Here is a 19917-nt window from a genome sequence, read left to right as displayed (position 1 = left end):
GCTATAACGCTTATTACATGCTAATTGAATTAATTAATTAACTTAGCTAATTAATTGGTTAACTCATCACAAGGGGTCAATACATTCTTGGTCTATCAAGTAGTATCAGAGCAGGCACACTCTGATTAGGTTTTAATCTTTGTTGTATGATCCATTGACCCCTGTTTGTCATGGATAGATGATAGTCTCTTATTATATCTCCTTTATTTGATGGCACTAACTATACATACTGGAAAGTACGCATGAGAGCTTTCTTGCAGTTATTGGATGAAAAGGTGTGGTAAGCTATGGAGATAGGCTGGACCAAGCCGAAGGAAGCACTGGCCGATTGGGATGATGCTAAGATCAAGGTTGCAAATTTCAACAACAGGGCATTGAATGTGTTATTCAGTGCGGTCACAAATGAAGAGTTCAAGAACATATCCTCTACTGAACCTGCTAAGAAGGCATGGACCATTCTCCAGAAAACCTACAAAGGAACTAAGCCTATCAATCATTTGAAATTTCAGAGGCTTACTACAAGCTTCGAAGAGATTAAGATGGAGGAGGATGAGTCATTCGATGAGTTCTATGCCAAGCTGAAGGAGATAATGAACTCAAACTTTAATCTTGGGGAAACCATTCTCGAACCCAAGATTGTTAGAAAGATGCTCAAATCTCTACCCCAGAGATTTCATGCCAAGATCACCACGATTGAGGAATCAAAAGATATTGATAAAATTCCTTTGACAAAGCTGGTTGGCAATTTGAAGACCTATGAGTTGGGTTTGACAAGGATAGGGAAATCTAGTAAGGGAAAGAGCATGGTATTGAAGGCTAAGAGTAGTGACACTGATGAGTCTTCAGACAATGAAGATTCTAAGATGAAATCTTATATTACTAGGCAATTCAAAAAGTTTATGAAGAATGCCAATGCTAAAGGATTTGATAAAGATCGCAAGTAATCCAGTTCGTCTCAATTCAAGAACCAAGACAAAGGAAAGAAGGATGCTAGGGATGGTAGTCAGTACACTGTTCCCTCAGGACCAAAATGCTTTGGGTGTAGACTTCGGTCACATAAAATAAGAGTGCCCTACATATCTCAAGACCATTGGGAAGAGCAAGGCACTTGCTGCTACTTTGAGCGATACGGAGCCTGAGGATGATTCTGATAATAAGGAAGATGGAATCCTAAATGCCTTCATTGCCACTATAAATCCTACTGAGGGGATTGTTGAAAATGTGAATGATGAAGAGGACTTGGTGGATTATAAGTTCGAGAAAATGGATAACCAAAATGATATCCATACAGCCTATGAAAAAATATATAAGGTGTCTGAGAAGCATGAAAAACTATATAGGCTAGCCACCAAAAAGCTGAGTGATTTGGAACTTGATCGAGAAGAGCTTTCTACAAAGTTTGATGAAGCCAATCAGACCATTGGAGCACTGTGGTTTGAGAACAATTCTTGGCTGAAAAGACCAAGAAGCTTGAGGCAAAGTTGTTCCAAGTCAGAGCTCAGTTGGAAAGGACTTCAAGTGCAAAGCTTGACGAGATGCTCAACATTCAGAAATCTGCTTTTGATCAAACCAATTTAGGATATGATTTCTCTTCTCCTAGTATTGCTTCTACTAGTACTACTGTTTTTGTTTCTCCTACTAATAATGTTGAATCTGAAAATAATGACGTGAAAAATGTGTTAGCTAGTCAGAATGTTGACAAGGGTAAATCTATCTTAGGAGCACCCCCTAAGCTGGATAAGAAAGAGACTAAAAACCCTAGGGCTAAGAAGGGAAACACTCAAAAACCTAAACAGAAGAAGCAGCATCTTTGTCATCACTATGGAGCAACTGGACATACTTGTCCTAATTGCTATAAGTGGTTAGCCACTCAACAGAGCAACAGTATGATCTCATTGGGAAACCAAAATCAATTTTCATCCTCTTTTGCTCCTCTTGGAGATCTATTCAAAGCCCTCATGTTCCTTTCGAACTTGAACGGTTTCAACTCTTCCCCCTCATTGCCGGATCAAGGATTTACTAAACAGAAAGGTTCTTCCAAGGTGTGGAAGGGAAAATGCTCCAAGTGATTTAGTCACTTTTTTCTCTCTCTCCCCTTCTTGTTTTTGATTTTGCATTACTTGTGTGTTTTGCTTTCTTGTTTTGAGTCAGTATAGTTTTATGCATTGCATTGTTTAACAAGTTTTTGTTTGTTTATTTTTTTCATTTTTGCTTTTTTTTTTGCATAAAAAATAAAAAATTGAAAACTAGAAAAATACAAAAATAGTGTGTGTTTGTGTACATTGGTATTTGTGTACCTTGGATGGCCATTGAAAAAAAAATTTCTAAATTTTGTATCTTTTGTACCTCAAAATCTCTATGCATAACTAAGTAAGTGAGCTTTGTGGCTCGTATTTGTGATGAGTAAGATTAAGTAATCTCTTGTACTTAACACTCGTATCACTCATTTTGATGAAAATGACTAGAAAATCTTAAGAGAAATGCATAAATAACCATCTCACTACTGTTGTCCGTCAATCATGAAATGACATCTGTATGCTTTGGCATAGTAAAAGTGCAATGTCAAAAGCTTAACATCATAAAGCGAAACGTTTGACTTTTTGTATACCCTGACCTTTAAAAAATAGAATACACATACATACACATAAAGCGAAACGTTTGACTTTTTGTTAACAACTTCTTATTGCGCTACTTGACTATATAAATCTATGCCACATATATATTTAAAAACACCGAACAGTTATGCCTTTTTCGTTTTACCCGTTAAGTTTTAGTATCTTCTCACCGTTTAACATAGGATAAAAGTAGAACGTTTGAATTTTTGTTGATCACTTCTTATTACCCCATCTAACTATATAAATTTATGCCACGTATACATTTAAAAACTCCGAACAGTTGTGTCTTTTTCATTTTACCCATTAAGTTTTAGTATCTACTCACCGTTGGAAATTTAGAAGAGTAATATAATGAAATTACAAAATGATCCAGCAGAAAAACAGATATTTTGATTGGCTTGGAGGCACAATTGAATGTTATCCTTAGACAATATTTGCCCCCACACAAGAGTTGCTAAAGGGTTATTGTAAGTTTTAGACCTTTGGAAAACACAGTGTTTAACCTAATTTATTAGCCAAGTTCTTACTTAAGTTAATTATTCAGATCTAAGTTAAACATTCATCACAAGAAAACATGCACAGCAAAAATCTAAACAACACAATATGTGATAACTTAGGAAAACTAATGAAACAAACTAGTTTCAAGGTAAAAACCTGGAGAGAACGATCTCAAGAGAACAATCCCCTATATCATATTGAGATTTACAGTCAAGAATACCAATCTGTAGTAAATCTAACTACAGTCACAAAACTAAGCTATGAACCCCTCAAATTTATTTGATGTGGACTTACTCCAACATGAATCTCTAGTTCATGTCTTGATCTTCTGTACGCTTGATAGTTAAAGCTTGCTGCAACTTTTACTCAACCGATATTAATAATATTTGTGTGATTTTCAGTAGGTGCTTGAAAGAGTTAGAAGGTACAATAAGTCTCACAAGAGTAGGTCTCCAAGACTTGAAAAACATGCTTTAGGGCTTTCCTTGTATACCTAGTAGGTTTGGACTGAAACCCTAAGACCTTGTTTGGTTTGAAGCATCACTCAAACTCAGTTCTCATAATTCAATTTTTATAACTCTATTTCTCTCTTATCTCACTCCCAGTTTGTTTGGCTAAAAAATTGGATTTAGCTTTCATCACCAAAACTCAACTTTAACTACAACATGTGGAGCCCACGGTTCAGAATCCTTCCTTTTCTTACCCGCATGAACTCTCTCTCCAGTCTCCCCCACTCCTTTTTTTGTCTTTCTTGTTCCTTATTTCTTCTTCTTTGCCAAAAAAGGGATCTCACAAATCAAGCCAGAATAGCACAAATAACAAATTTCCACAACAAAAATTGTAGAACCACCAACAAAAACCCAAACTTTCACCAAGTTTATGCACATATAACTAAGTTACATTCATGGGTATAACAATATCATACAAAATCATCAAAAAATATCAAACCCAGGGTGCTAGCGACTTGGGAGAAGAAAGAAGAGAGGGCTGGGGTGTGGTAATGAGAGAAAAGAGGGGCTTTTGGTTTTTGGAAGGTGATTCTTCTTTGTCACCGTCCACGTCATCATTTGTGGTGGTGGTGTCGTCGTCGTGTTCAGTTGAGGTGTTGTCATTTGTAAGGGTGGATTTAGCTGGGGATTTGTCGTCTAAGGATGGGGAGTATGGTTTGGTGGTGGTGGTGGTGTTTTGGGGTTCGGTGGCCTTGTTGAGATTTGGTGGTGGAGGTAGGGGTACAAATTTGGCGGTTGTAGCGATGGGTGTGGGTGTGGCTAATTCGGTGGGGGCGGTAGTGGGAGTTGGTTTGGTGGAATCATCTTCGTCTTCACCTCTATAGGTGACTTGGAGAGAATCCATTGTGGGGGCAAAAGAATAAACAAGAAGGCAACTGGTTTTTCAGCGAAGAAAAATAAATAAATAAATAAAAAGGAAGAAAGAAAAAGAGATGGGTGTCCGTTGGTGGTGAGTAATGAGTGTTGTGACTTTATTAGACAAGGCATTAGGTGGGTCCCACAATGTGAATATTTTTATAAAAATGCCATGATAACTCATAACTCATGACTTGAAAACAACATTTTGCCTTCATTCATTCTGCAGGCCCACCTATCCCAGCCCACAAACAAACCAACATCGAAATAATTGAAATTTCCTTTTTCAATTTGAAAACTGAAAAACATTTTTATACAAAATACATTATTATTTAATAACTTTGTAGTTTGTGCAGTACAATCATTTACTCAATTAACTGGACCTTCCTTCCCAAACTCCAATACGTATCCTATCCTATTTTATAGAAATTAAGGGTACAATAATAAGTTCACCATCATGCAAAACCCAATGGCAATCTTGTACAATTGTAAGCGTTCATTTTGGTACAATAGTAGAAAAACTTAGCTCATTTATAGAGATTTCATCCATCGACATGAATTTAGCCACTGAAAATGCAGGGTGTTTTGGTTCAGGAAGGGCTATTGATTCACTTCTCAGCATAACTACCACAGCCGACATGGTGGGTCTGTCTTGTGGATTTTCCTCAACACACAAAAGTCCGATATGTATGCACTTTACAATTTCTGATGTTGAACCCAATTCCATCAAAAAGTTGTCCACGAACTCTAACACATTATCTTCATTCCACAATCTCCATGCCTGTGAATTTAGATTGCAAATGGAGTTATATTTCATATATGCTATCCCATTTCCATTTTTGTCTAATTCTAATTCAAGCAGACAAAAATTAACATACATATGCAAGGAGTGTCTGCGAATGTTCAGTGAGATAGAAGCCACTACTCCTTTTTCCACTAATAATCTCAAGCAAGATTACACCAAAGCTGAAGACATCGGACTTAACAGAGAATACTCCTTCCATTGCATATTCTGGAGCCATGTACCCACTTTTTGGATACCAACATCATTATTATTATTATTTAAAAAACTTAGAAGAAGAGAAATAAAAGAAGAAGTGGCTTACTATGTTCCTACAACTCTTTTGGTGTTAGCTATATTTTGGTTTTCAGAAAAGATCCTCGCCATTCCAAAATCCGATATTTTGGCAACCATGTTATGGTCCAACAAAACATTGCTAGGCTTCAAGTCTCTGTGAATGATTTTAAGCCTGGAGTCCTCATGAAGATATAGAAGTCCTCTAGTAATCCCACTAATTATGTCATAGTAAGTCTTCCAATCAAGTTGTGAGCGCCTTTTTGAATCTAAAATTCAATATTAATGTTAAGTTATGAAATAGTGTATAAATATGAATTGTAGAAGTCTACAAGAAATCCAAAATACTATCAGACTTAAAAAACAAAATGTAGGAAGAAACAAACCAAAAATAAAATTATCAAGGCTTTTGTTGTGCATAAACTCGTATACAAGCAACTTTTCTTCTCCCTGTATGCCACATCCCAATAGCCTCACAAGATTTTTGTGCTGAAGTTTTGCAATAAGTATGACCTCATTTTTGAATTCCTCTAAGCCTTGCAATGACTTCATTGAGAACCTTTTAACTGCTACTTCCTTCCCTTCAGGTAGCACACCCTGAGTGAAATAACCTCCAAACAGAAAAAATTTAGGACCTAGTTGTTAGTTGGTATGGATTGTATTAGATTACCATTAATAAGAAGCCTTTTTGACGTGCATGACAAAAATATTATAAGCACACTTTGATTCATATGTTTGGGACAACTAATTTGCATAGTCTTCATCAAAATATATAGCTTTTGGTGACTTTTATGTTAAATGTGTGATAAAATCTATAAAAGCTAGCTTATTTCTAAAAGGCTAAAATCAAATTATTTGCAAAAAACAAAAGGCAAAAAGTAAAAAACATTAAGCAAATGCCAAACACTTTCGGAAGCTCTTTTTCTACTCAGTTTGGAGTTTAACGTGACAAAGAATCCTTCGGAATCACAAACAACATAACAAAGAATCCTAGCCGACTTAACATGACAAAGAATCTTTTTCTAGTGTTTCCAACGGTTTTCTATGTAGCATGGTCTTCCATTTGAAATGTTTTCCATCTTATATCCATTCTCTATGTCAAAATATTTTTATTACTTATTTTATGTATATATATATATTGATGATATGTTGAGTATATTAATATTGTGTGATTAATTGTTTCAATTAATTATTTCTAAATTGTTAATCGCCAAGGGGTTTAGACTTTAGAGTATATTTTGACGATGTGTCCAATGCTTAGATTGGCTGTAGAATAGTTCCCTTCGCAGAATTTATAAAATCCCAACTATGAAAGCTTTTCAAATTCTAAATTTTTTTTCATATTTATATGCAGTAAATTTGCTATGTTTGCTAATTTTGAGTACTAAAAAACGCAAGAAATGAATTTTGATTCTACTTGTAAACTTTATCAAATCCACCTTCACCAATCTTGTTGTCATCTGAGAATTTGTTTGTTGCAACTTCAATTGCCCCAAAATCAAATTGCAAGGATTCTACAGTTGTTATTTCACTTGCAGCTAAAGACCCAAAAATAAATAAAAGTAAGAGATTACACTACTAAGAGCATTGTTTACAGATATGATAAAGGTGGGCGTTTGCACGTATTCAATATAATCTTTATCCAAAAATAAATAAATAAATAACAAAATAAAGTTCTGTTAATGGGCATGAATATTTGTTAATGGACTATTTTTAAAAAGTTTTAAGATTACTTTTATGAAAAATAGAAAAACTCTTTAAAAAGGTTTTTTTTTTTCTATAATTTTTTTTTAAAAATAGTTGATAAACCAATTTTCTTAAGTTATTCGTTAACTTTTCACGTTCTAATTTATATAGCTTTTAGCACACCCTCACATGCGGCTTGAAATACATCGTTAATGAAAGGATTCAACTTGCATACCATGATAATTGAGTAGGCCATCAGATTTTTGCGAATTCTCTTCTTTTATATCATTGGACTTAATTCTTGCTCTCCTCCTTCGGAAACAGTAAAGCAGAATGACTAGCACCACAGAGGCAGCAATTGTAACAGCTATTACGATTGCTATTACCTTTGAGCTTTTGCCTTTTCCTACAAAAGTAATATCATGTTTTATTGAGAATAGTTAATAGTCAGTTATAAGAAGTGCTTAAGTGACTGTTTGATTAGGTGTTTTGAGCGAATAACATTATACGTATTTTTACACATTTTTTCACTCACACGTATTTTGAAAAAATATAAACAATTTTACTCGAACAATATTACCAAACATTAATATGATACCATAGGACCATATTAGCTTTGCTAGTATACTTGAGTTTTTAGGGCTCATTTGGTACATTCACTTGAATATATGTTTTCAGTTTTTAAATAATATTACAAGTATTTCTACCTACTTTTTTACCTACATGTATTTCTACACATGTTTTTAATTGCATATACCAAACGTCCCATGAAACATTCTCATCTTCCTGATCAAAGTAACCTACTAAAAATATGATTGAACACCCACAAAAAACTGTTGGGTGCCGACACCCACAAGTCCAGTTCCCACTCTTTGTCAAGGCTCCTCAGATGAGCTTGTGAGAGAAGCTTGTTAAGAAGTAAATGAAGTCAGCTTTTATGTGCAAAAGTCAAGCAATATTTCTGAAGGATGTATCTATTGTCTTGTGTGTATCATACAAGCTAGAGCAGAAAAGCTAAATAATAAATTAATGACGCCATTCGGTGAGAAGTCCCAAAGTTAGGGATGACAATATAAATCCATACTTGCACGTATCTGCCTCACTCGCCCTTAATTAAAAAAAAGAACTTTATTCGTCCCGCATAAACAAATAGGGGTAAGGATGGAGATTAATATTTTCCTCCACAATCCACACCCACTCCGTTTATATTTAAATAACTAAAAAAATATTTTTACAAGCTTTTTATAAGATAATAAATAAATATTTTTAGTTTTCTAACTTTAAATTTATGATATTTTTTTTTATATTGTATTATTGAATTTATACTTTTATGTTTTAATATTTAGCTATTTATATTTTTTTAATTGTTGTATTGGTATGTTTGAATTGTTTTTGTATTTCTTATAACTTGAATTGTTGTATTATTATGCTTTGTGAAGGTTTTGTAATCATGTAATGTTAGAATTTGTTTTTTAAAATGTTTTATGAATTTTAATTTAATGCATTCAAATAAATTTTTAATTAATTTTTATGAGTTTTTTTTTAAATGTTGTATTTAATGTAAATTTTTAAAAATTTATTGTTGAATTACATTTTAATATAATATTTTTTATGTTTGATAAATTTTAAAGTGATTAGAGACCAATAACGACCTCATCTATATATTTTAAAATTATACATAAAATATTAATTTATATATTAAATAATAAATAATATTCTATTAATATAAAATTTGATGCATTGTTCACAACATTTGAAACATAATCCCACTGTAAAATTTTCAAAATACAAAATTAATAATGTAACATCAAATGTTTCATTAATAAATACCCTTAGGACATTAATAATTTTACATTGTATTAGCAATGTAAATCTTACATTGTACACAAAATAAAAGTATAGCTTTGCAAAAAGCTTATTGTACACTGTATATTGGACCCGCTTGTTTAGTCTATAATGTAAGATTTATATTTTTAATACAATAAAAATTAAGAATTTGCCTGAGGAATTAAAAAAAAAATTTGAAAAATCCTTTCAAATAAACATCTTCTTGATGGGATATGTACCTTTTGGTCCAGGTCCTGGTGCGGCAGAAGCTTGTACATGGTAAAACGCGAAAACTTCATATCTAATGTTACAACCAGGAGACAGAACTCGACCCCCTCTCTTTCCACCGTAAGATGTGGACAAGTTTGTTATGGCTTCGCGAAGACACCTATTGCAATCAAAGCTGGATAGGTCAGGGACGCACTGTACAAGGATGTATAGCGTTTGCATTTCCGTAAATTTGGTTTCTTTGGTAGCAAACTTTTTAGCACCAGACAAAGCATTTGCGGCCACTGGCACCAAGTCACTCAATGATTTTTCCACTAGCTGAAGGAAGCGATCTCGCTCTGTTATATCCAACAAGTTCCACAGAATCATTCTGGGCTTGTCCTCCATGACTGAGAAGAATGATCGATTTGAGTAGCGTAACATGCATTCATCATACCATACCACGGTCACTTTTTCTTCTGGGCAGTACTGCTGAACAATCTCTTTGGTTGCTGTTGACACGCAGTCTTGGCACTCATTGGTGGCGAGGTCACCGCGGCAGAGGAAGAGGCCGTAAACTGTGTTCTCTGGGGTTTGAGTTTGACCCACAGTCGTGTTGTAGAAACCGGTTTCATGAGTGGAATTTGCGTTAAGGAAAGAGAGGAGGTTGTTGAGGTTAGACTGGTAGGTGCTATTGGGGGAGAAAGTGATTTGGTTTGAACAGAAATGGTAGCGGTATTCGGCTGCTTCACCCCTAATGCTTAGGAAGATGAGTATGGAAAGGAGCACTAGGTACATGGAGACACTGAAAGAAGGGATGCCCATATTTATATGATCAGTCTTGTGCTCAGCCTGCTCAGACTCAGAAATCTCAGGAGTCAGCAGAGACGGCTCAACAGGTGACGTAATTCCTAAGCTCCTAAATAAAAGAAAGTATCCATTCGTGAAAAAATTATATATATAATATATTTATTTATATATTTTAATTAAAAAAAGTTTAAACACTTTTATTGATTAATAAAATACATTAAAAATGTTTTATTATATTCTAAAATTTAGAAAATTTAAAAGAAAAAAAAAAAATCAAACTTCAACAAAAAAAAATTAAATTTTAAGAAATAAATTTATTAACTCATTCTTAAAATATGTTAAAATCAAAATTAATATCAAACAAATTCATTAATAATGCAATGAAATTATCTCAAAATATGTTAAAATAAAGATTATAAATTTTAAAAACAAAAAAAAAATCTCTCATCTCTCTATTTCTCTGTCTCTCCATCTATATTTTTACCTTTTTTTTTCTTCATCTACGTCTTGATTGTTGATCTTTTCATAAACTCAGTGAAGCTTGAAATTTTTGCTTGTCGATTCCTTTCTATTCACAGCAAATTCAAAATTAAAAAGGGAAAGCGCACCAACGCCAGAGATAATCTTCTTCCCCGATTTATCTTTTCGAAAATGAAGATGATGAGACTGATATTTATTTAACTTAAATTATATATATTTTTAGTTTATTTTACTATACAATTGATTGATGGGCCGCGTTTTTACTATGGAAGTAGGAACCTTTTCTAGCCCCTCTCTTATTTCACTGCACAAGCCATTGATTGGAGTGGGACACGTTTATTTATTTCACTGCACAAGCCGGCGCCCCTGGCTTTTAGTCATAGGACTGGTTGGGAAAATATTAATACAAAATATTGATACAAAATTTTGCTATGATAGGATAGGACAGGTCTCTTGCTTTTACACTTAACCATAGGGGTACAGGCTGGACATCTCACATCTGCACTGCACAGGCGTACAGTAGCACAAGCTGCACTGCACAGCTGCGCACTCCACAATATAGTGGGCGTTTGGTTTCAGCTGAAATCGTGTTCACGTTTTCATTTTCGTGTTTCTGTCTTTTTTTTTCAATGTATGAACAGCAAATTTATTGTACAAAGACAAAAATTACTATTTATGCATTGTAACAGTACTGTTCACGTACTTAGCAGCACTGTTCAGGTATTAAAAATACTAAAAATGGATCTCACGGTACTTTTCACACATTTAAAAATTATTTTGCTACAGTATTTTCAGTTTTCAGTTTCAACAATAATAAACTCAATCCAAACGGATCCATAACCCACACTTATAAGACAACATTACTCTATCAACTATTATAAATTATTATATCAAATTAATAATTTGATGAGTATTTTATCAACTTATTTGTATTATAATAATACTAATTTATTGAATTATGTAATAAATTAATTTTTATTTGTACAGGTTTAAACTTTAAAGTGGTCACAATATTAAAAAAAATTACAATAACCAAATTTTATTATTCTATATTTTAAATTTTATTTTTAGTTAAATTATCATTTTTAATTATAAAAAAGCCCCACTTAACATTTTTACTACCAAAATGTTGTTGAGCCGGCCCTGGAGTCAGGAACATGGAAAAGGTTTTTTTTTTTTTTTTTTTGGTTAACAGACGTTATATTCAACAAAGAAGAAAATTACATACTGGCCACAGAGGCCAAAGTATTGGCTACCTGCCTATAACAGTACAGTCCATTTCTAAAACATGGAAAAGGTTTTTGTTGTGCATGTGGCTTGTATTTGGATTGCCAAGTCGATTTGGATTCATCCTAGTGGCAGTAGAAAACCAAGTTCTAATTGGTTTTGGTTTCATGCATAGTAATATAGGAATGCAAGTCCTAATTGGTTTAATACTTGCAGCCGGCCATTCATATATATATATTAGATGTGTGCTAAGGCTTTGTGAATTGAATTGTATAGACTATAGAGAAAAGCTACCAGACTAGTAAAATAGGATGCTTTCTGAGTGTTTATGTGTTACTATTGTAATATCCTTAAGTTTATTTTTCTTCTCTCTTTTTTAATTTTGCATGAGTGAGTTTATTTTTACAACAATTTTGTTTATAAAACATTTTATATATTCTTTTATTTCTTAAAAAAATTCTGTCAATAATACTAAGATCCAATGTAAAAAAGTCAATAATACTAAGATCCATTGTAGTTCTAGCATTTTTATTTTTAAGTTATGACAAAAATTGTGATTATAGTTGTAACTCTAGAATTTTTATTTTTCAAGTGATACGGTAATGGAAAATTAAGAGGCCATTTGATAACGTTATTCTAATAATGTTGTTTGTATTTTTTGAAAATACATGTGGGTGAAAACTAAAAACATATGTTTAAACATAGATACCAAACATACCTAAATTTTGTCAATACTGAAACATATTTTTTCACAATTTCTGATTCGTGAATAATAAACTAGAAAATGTTTAGGGGAACCTTAAAATGAGTTGTTGTGTGATCCATCTAATAAAAATGTGAAATGAAATGACAATAAGAACTAGAAATTGAGCTAAAGTGACAAGTGAATAAAGCCAAACCACTATCACACTTGCACAATTTTCAAGAGAGAATAAATTGGGTCAGGAGTTGGCGTAAAAGGTGTGTTTTACGCCAGCCAATCCTGACCTGCTACGTCACCAACATTTTTTCTTCAGCAAAACAAATTAAGCCTTAAGCCTTTCTCCCTCTCTTTCTCTTCTCTCCTCACCCAATCTCTCCATCTTTGAATCAAACCCACAACCTCCATGGCCAAAGCTTCAAAACTGAACACAAGCCACCAACACCACTGCCATGGCCAAAACTCCATGGTTCAACCAATAACCACTGCCATGGCCGACCCGCCCCGTCACCAATCTTCTTCTTCTTCTTTTTTTTTTTTTTTTTTTTTTTTTTCCAACAAAAAAGATTCAAACCTTAAGCCTCTCTTCTCTTCTCTCCTCACCTGATCTCTCCATCTATGAATCAAACCCACGACCTCCATGGCCGGAGCTTCAAAGCTAAACATAAGCCACCAACACCACTGCCATGGCCAAAACTCTATGGTTAAACTAATAGCTGCCGCTGCGAGCCACCACGGGGTGGCCTCATTTTCCCTCGGCTTCTCTCTCTATCTTTATTTCTCTTTATCTTTATATTTTTTTGCTGTTATTCTTTGATTTATAGCCAAAAGTTTCTCCTTTTATTGCCTGACTGTTTATGGGTTTAGGGATTTGGTTTCTTTTTTGGGTTTAATGATTTGGAAAAAGAAGGGATTTTGATTTGGGTTTGGGGGTGTAAGAAAGAAAGGATTTTTGTTTCAAGTTTTGGGTGTTCAAAAGGTTGGATTTTTGGCTTGGGTGTGGCTATGCTTTTGCTTTGGGATTTTGGGGCTTCAGGTTTTCTATGGCTGGATGTGTGTGTGTTGTGTTATTTGTAATTCTTGTGAAATGTGAACATGAGTAAAATCATCACATGAATACAACACACATAGCAGTGGCTATTGGTTGAACCATGGAGTTTCGGCCATGGCAGTGGTGTTGGTGGCTTGTGTTAAGTTTTGAAGCTCTGGCCATGGAGGTCGTGGGTTTGATTCAGAGATGGAGAGATTGGGTGAGGAGAGAAGAGAAAGAGAGGGAGAAAGGCTTAAGGCTTAATCAGTTTTGTTGAAGGAAAAAAAGTTGGTGACATGGTAGGTCAGGATTGGCTAGCGTAAAACACACCTTTTATGCCAGCTCCTGACCCAATTTATTCTCTTTTCAAAATGATACAATATGGAAAATTAAAGTCTGTCAACGAAGATTTCTTTTTCATCATTGGTGATTCATGAATTATAAATTTACATGTTTATTATTATATATTTTTAATAATAAACATGTGGCATTATGCTATAAAAGTAAAACATTTGGCATCATATTTAGCTCTTGATTAATTAATCCAATAACTAAACATACAAACATAACAAGAAAATTTATTCATCAATGGATAATCAATTGACTTTATGAAAAATGAAAATAATAAGGCACAAGATATATATATATATATATATATATATATGATAAGGAAACTTAAACTTTCAATAAAAAAAATTCAGCCATGATCGGCTAACAAAACATTATTGATGGTTGGAGGAACATCCTTTATCCACACTAATAAATTGCTAACATGTCTTAGATGTCTAGTAAGATTTTGACCTACAAAATTCTCTTGTCTACGTATATGAGAAAAACTAAAACTCTGAAAGAACTTTGCATAAAATTTGACCTCTGAAATAAGATATCTAAACGATGCAAAGGACTAATCTTCACACTTTAGAGCTATAATGAACTTAAATAAATAAATAGAAATTGAACTGAAATATAAATGAAAAAAGAGAAGAAAAATTTTGTACCTCTCAAAATTTTTAAGCCATTTTCCCCAACTTCAAGTAAGAAAGGTCTTTTATGAGACCACAAAAAGGATGGAAAATCAATCAAGAATGCGACTCTAAGAGAAACTGCACCAAGGAATCATTTAGAATTGAAGCAGTGTTGATTGGGCATTGGCTATTGCCTAAAGTGTTGGGAAAACAATTTGAGGCTCAAAAGGGATATGGACAGGTGGGGCACCCCGTGGGGAGACCAATAAATTTCCCTGTGGGGGATCAGTTCATACAAGAAAAAAGGCATCGTTTCACATTTCTACCTAGTTTTTACCTACAATAAAATGTTTTGTAAAATTTCATGGGGGCATGACACCCATTTGGTATACACATAGTTCTGCCCCTGAGTGTTCGACAATCACTTGAATCTTAGACTTATAAATTATAATACTAGTATGTAGCACTTGCAATGTATAAAAATGTAATATTATATAATTTTTTTAATTCTCAAAATATAAAATATAATAAATATTGTAGTTATTAATAGTTATTTATTATGATTTTTTTTTTTTTGAGAAGTTAGTATTATGATTGTCTTAGTATATGAAACTATATATTTTATTATTACGCACTAATTATGATTGTGTTTATATATAGAATTATATATTCTAACATTTATAGAAATTAAGATTTTAATGGAGAGTTTAAATATAAAATAGAATTTAAGTTAAACTAAAAATATATATTAAAATAATGAAGTGTACCATTTTTGAGAACTAAAAATCTAATCTAATCATATATACTATATATAATAGAAGAAGTTGGGAGAAAATTAGTTCCTATATTTAAGGAGATACGGACAAATAAAAAAAAGCCCCTTAAAATGCTGCCACGTATACAGTTTTTAAGTAACTGCTACATGCAGTTTCTTTCAAAACTCTGCCACGCTTGTAGTAAAAAAAGTATTAGTTAAATAACCCATTAAAAAAAAAAAAAAGACGTTGCAATTAAACGTTCGTCCCAGAGGTACTGAGAGAGAGGCGATGAAATCGAGAGAGAGGCTATGAAGACACAGAGAAAGAAACAAAAAAAGAGAGAGGCGATGAAGACATGGTGAAACAAATAGGAAAAGAGAGAGGCGATCCTAGTACACAGAGAAAGAAGAGATCGCCTCTCTGTTTCTGACAGAACGCCTCTCTGCCCACAAACAACGCCTCTGATGGGTTCTATTCTTTCTCTGATTTTTTTATAGGTAAATTAGATTTGTTATATGCATTCAATTTTTTTCAATTTGGTTCTAGATTTGGATTCAAAAATTAGGGCTAAGGAAATCAAGTTTTAATATGTGACTATTTTTTTTTTAATTTTTTCGGTAATAGATTTTTTTTCAATTCATCTATTTTGGAATTAAATCATTCAATTTCAAAAATTAACTGGTTAAAATACTATGCACACAATTTGGAACACGGAGAAAGAAACAGAGAAAGAGGCAGAGTTCAGTTTCTCCATCACCGTCCGTTCCCTTTCCAGATTTAGACCACCAGATGCCAGAACCGACATTGACAACGGTACATTTTTTTTCTCAATTTTGTAGGTTTGGGTATAAAGTTTAGATTTGATTCGTTTTTGTTATGGTTTTTTGGATTCTCTATCAAAATGTTTGTTTTCTCAATTTTAGATATTTGCTTTTGTTTTGTTTTTTTAGATTACAGAAATCACTAAAAATATTGATTTTAGTTTGGGTACTTTTGTTTCTAATCTGAACGAAATTTTTGGGATTAAATAAGTATAGAGTTGAATGTTGCATTGATATTTATTTTAGGTTTTTTGGCCGTATACCCAAGAACCAGTATTGTTATTTTTTTTTTTTTTTTTTTTTTTTTAAATCTGAGGATTGAATATGATTTAGGTTTGAATTTTTTGGTTGGATTGCTTTACCCTCACCAGGCTTAGACCACCGAAACCATAATCACAAAGAGAAACAGTTCTTAAGGCGCACATCAGAATGAGAGAGGCTAAAAGTTTTAAGGAAAAAAAATAAGTTCTAATTCGTATTTTTAAGATTTGTATATCCCTTTTTTTGTTAATGCTATTGTTCTCTTCTTTCTTTCTTCTTATTCTCTGAATTCTATTTGGTTTTTCTTTTCTTTCTTCTTAACTTTTTTTTTTTTTTTTTTGTCTACAACTGTTCTATGGTAGTTTCTGTTGAAAGGTAAAACCTCAGTTGCTGTAAAAAACTGTTTCAGTATCAAACAGGAAAAATTTGGGGCATTTAGAATAACGACGTAGAGATTTGAGATTTTAAAGTAGAGAAAGAAAAATCAAAGTCTTCACACAGCCAGATTGCTGAAATCGTTACCTATAAAGTTCTGTTTTTAATTCTTAAAATATTTGAAATACTTTGGTTTGATAGGGGCACATTTGCATTAGACGGAATTTTTGAAGAATGAAGTGGATTTTAATCAGAAAGTGTTGAAGCCCAACTGAAGATTTTTGGAAAAAACAAGTTTGAAGAGAAGCCAGTAAGCACCATAGTTTTGAAATTTTTCTAATTTGCATTTTTTTAATAGAATAATTTGCATAAGTTCATGATTTGTTTTTAGCATGGCACTTCATTAAAATTTATCTTTATGCTGTTGAAAGCAACAATGTGTCCTAATTAAAAAGTAGATTTGGGTGTTTTGTCATTTGATGAGTTGCCTTGAATGTGTTTGATTATAGTTGTCAATCGGACTCGCATTAGAGTTGTGACTGAGATTTATACTACTTTGATTCAAAAGAACAAAAAACAAGCCCTCTCTCAAAACTCTTTTTTAAAAACAGAGAATGCCGAGAAGAAACTTGCACTTGACCATAAATTAGGATTTGATTTATGATTATTTCGATGAATGAATTATGTAGACTGCTTAAACTATCTTTTGGAATTGTCTTCCCAGTTTCAGGCTTCTTTTTTCTTCTTCCTTGGGTAAACAATATTGAAATTCTTCTTTTCTTCGTTTGCAGCTTCAACTTGATGCAAACTCAGGAGTTACCCTCAAAATCAAAGGGATGTTCATGTATGTACTGCTGTTCTTGGTAATGCAGTGGTTGAAAAGCACTTAGCATCAAAAAAGGATTAAAGGGAACATCCTAACAAACCTGCAAGATAGCTTGAAGGGGATATTCTGTGTAGTTGAGGGGGAATTAGTAGCTGGAAAGTGGATGCATTTGGAGACTACTACCTTCATCTTGGCTCATCAGATATGTACTGAGTACCTACTTTACAATGAGCATAAAGCATGATATTAAATCTATATCAATGAAAATGGTGTCCTCACACTATATATAAAAGAAACTGAGGAAACATTAAATTTTTATAGTTATATTTTTCCAGTTTCTTTCATTCCTATTGTAACAGAGAGACAGAGCTAAGTTAAACATGCAAAGGGTTAAGCTTTATTTGAATTTTCATGTTTTATTAATAATTTTGTTGTGTCTATTGCTATGAAACAAATTGGAAAGCTTGGAAAGGGTACTTTTTACATCTCTGGTTCCTATGTTTTTAGTTATTTTTATTTTTTGACTGAGTCAGTATAGCGTATTTAATTGTATTGTCTGTCTAGATCAGTTATATATTTGCTTGAATGCATCAAAATTTTCCTTATAATGTCTATTGAATTTTGCATAAGATTTTGTATCAGGACCTTATGTAGTGATGTTAAATTTGGTTCACCATTTTTTCATATTTTCAAGGTAAATTGTTAAAGCAGTAAAGCACAATCTTGATACAGAAGTGATGGTTTTTAGACCTCATAAACAATTGATTAAACCTAGGTAATTAGCCAAGTTGTTACTTAGTCCAATTAAACAAGTCTAGGTTATCACAATAATAAAGATCAAATCATGCAAAGCAGCGGAAAATAAATAACACACGATATGATCACCTAGGAAACCAAACCGGTAAAAACCTGGGGAAGATTTGACCTAACTATCCTCAAGGTAAACTTGAATCCACTATCTTGAAAGAATCGAAGTTCATACAAAAGGACTTACAAGCACCCCGGCTTGACTTCCTAATGCTACCAACCAGTAGAACTTACTGACACGACCACGTGCAAGCTCCGAATCCACGAACTCCTTCTTTCTTGGATTCCCACCAGCTACAAGCACCCCCACTTGTGTATTCTTTAAACTTTAATGGTAGCAACTGTTTTGATCATCAAGGTGTAGAAAAATATCTCCTCCTTGAAAACCCTAAGTTTGTGTAAAGGAAAGCTCCTCTAGATCTCACAACAGATTTACACAAACCGCAATATGAGCAACACTAAAACGTGGCTAGGGTTTGCCTTTTATACTTAGGACAAATAAGAAATCCTAAAAACATTTTAAAACAACTAGGGCTGAGTTGGAAAATTCTGCAGAAAAGCGATCTGCCCGAGCTTTGATCGGTCGAGCCTAAGCTTCGATTGATCGAGCCAGGCCGAAAGCCATAGTGCCATGTTGTGATTAAAAATATTTAAAAATATAAAAAAAATGTGATTAATATTTAATTAATTTGCATATTTATGCCATGTTGTGTTCTAATTTCTTAAAAATTGTTGCAAACTTCATTGTTTGTGTACATACTTCCTAGTGCATTGGAAATCGCACCAATAATGTCATAGCATGTCTTCCAATCAAGTTGCAAGCTTCTTTTTGAACGGAATGAAATGTCACAATAGCATCAACCATTAAGAGATACAGCACAGTACTAAATTTTCTAGCATTTAGGTTTTTTTTTTTTTTTTTTTTTTTTTACCATTTTTTCCCCCTTGGCCTAGCTTTCTATCCAGGTTTACCCAGAGTTATAGCTATATGATTTTATTGTATGACACATTGACACATCAGTCTCTCAAGTTAGAAATCATGAAAGGAGAACCATTTACTAGATTTTGTTATTTTTTGATGAATTGTTTTTTTATTTTTTTGGATGAACTACTAGATTGTGTTTTTTTTTTTTTTTTTTTTTTTTTTTTTTGCTTGGTAATTATTTATGCGGGTGCGGGGGCTCGAACCCCTGAGCTAACAGTTTCAAGGTAAATCGGGTACCACTTGGGCTACAAGGCCCGGTGGTACTAGATTGTGTTATTTTCTTAGTAGCAAGGGGACTGTTTATAATCTAAGGATAACAGATTGTCAACATATTCCAATCATTGTCATTTAGTAGTTATATGTGTAATGTCAAATTTTTATTGCACAAAAGAATGGGCTTTTTCTCAAGCAAAAATGCTAAGTACACAATGAATTTAATAACGTTTTTCACTACTAGTTATGGTGGCAAATTGTGATTAGAGCAATATCACCTTCATATATGATAAAAAATGACATTCATAGCATGTCATCTTCACATTAGCCCAAGCATGATATTTACTCATTGCTTGTTGTAAATCTCTTAGACAAGTAGCATATAAT

The 19917-nt window shown here is 33.1% G+C and overlaps 1 protein-coding gene and 1 long non-coding RNA gene across 3 annotated transcripts in view; one reads left to right on the top strand and one right to left on the bottom strand.

Moving 5' to 3' along the window:
• Window positions 1–4833: 4833 nt before the first annotated feature.
• The window catches only part of LOC115988934 (putative receptor-like protein kinase At4g00960), a 34368-nt gene continuing 19284 nt past the window's right edge, over window positions 4834–19917 (bottom strand). Inside the window, exons 4-7 of the mRNA XM_031112571.1 lie at window positions 5939–6149; window positions 5584–5821; window positions 5356–5506; window positions 4834–5258 (exon numbers count right to left, since the gene is read on the bottom strand). Coding sequence (XP_030968431.1) covers window positions 4974–5258; window positions 5356–5506; window positions 5584–5821; window positions 5939–6149 — 885 coding nt within the window. The 3' untranslated portion in view covers window positions 4834–4973. The remainder of the gene's footprint in view (window positions 5259–5355; window positions 5507–5583; window positions 5822–5938; window positions 6150–19917) is intronic.
• On the top strand, window positions 15499–17931 carry LOC115988947. Of its 2 annotated transcripts, XR_004091714.1 has the most exons (3): window positions 15499–16055; window positions 16901–17009; window positions 17491–17931. It is a non-coding gene; the product is annotated as an uncharacterized LOC115988947 (long non-coding RNA). The 2 variants fall into 2 exon arrangements; XR_004091713.1 differs by lacking the exon at window positions 16901–17009.

The sequence above is a fragment of the Quercus lobata genome, chromosome 5 (assembly GCF_001633185.2).
Source record: "Quercus lobata isolate SW786 chromosome 5, ValleyOak3.0 Primary Assembly, whole genome shotgun sequence".
NCBI lineage: Eukaryota > Viridiplantae > Streptophyta > Magnoliopsida > Fagales > Fagaceae > Quercus > Quercus lobata.
This window is presented reverse-complemented; position numbering and strand designations above follow the sequence as displayed.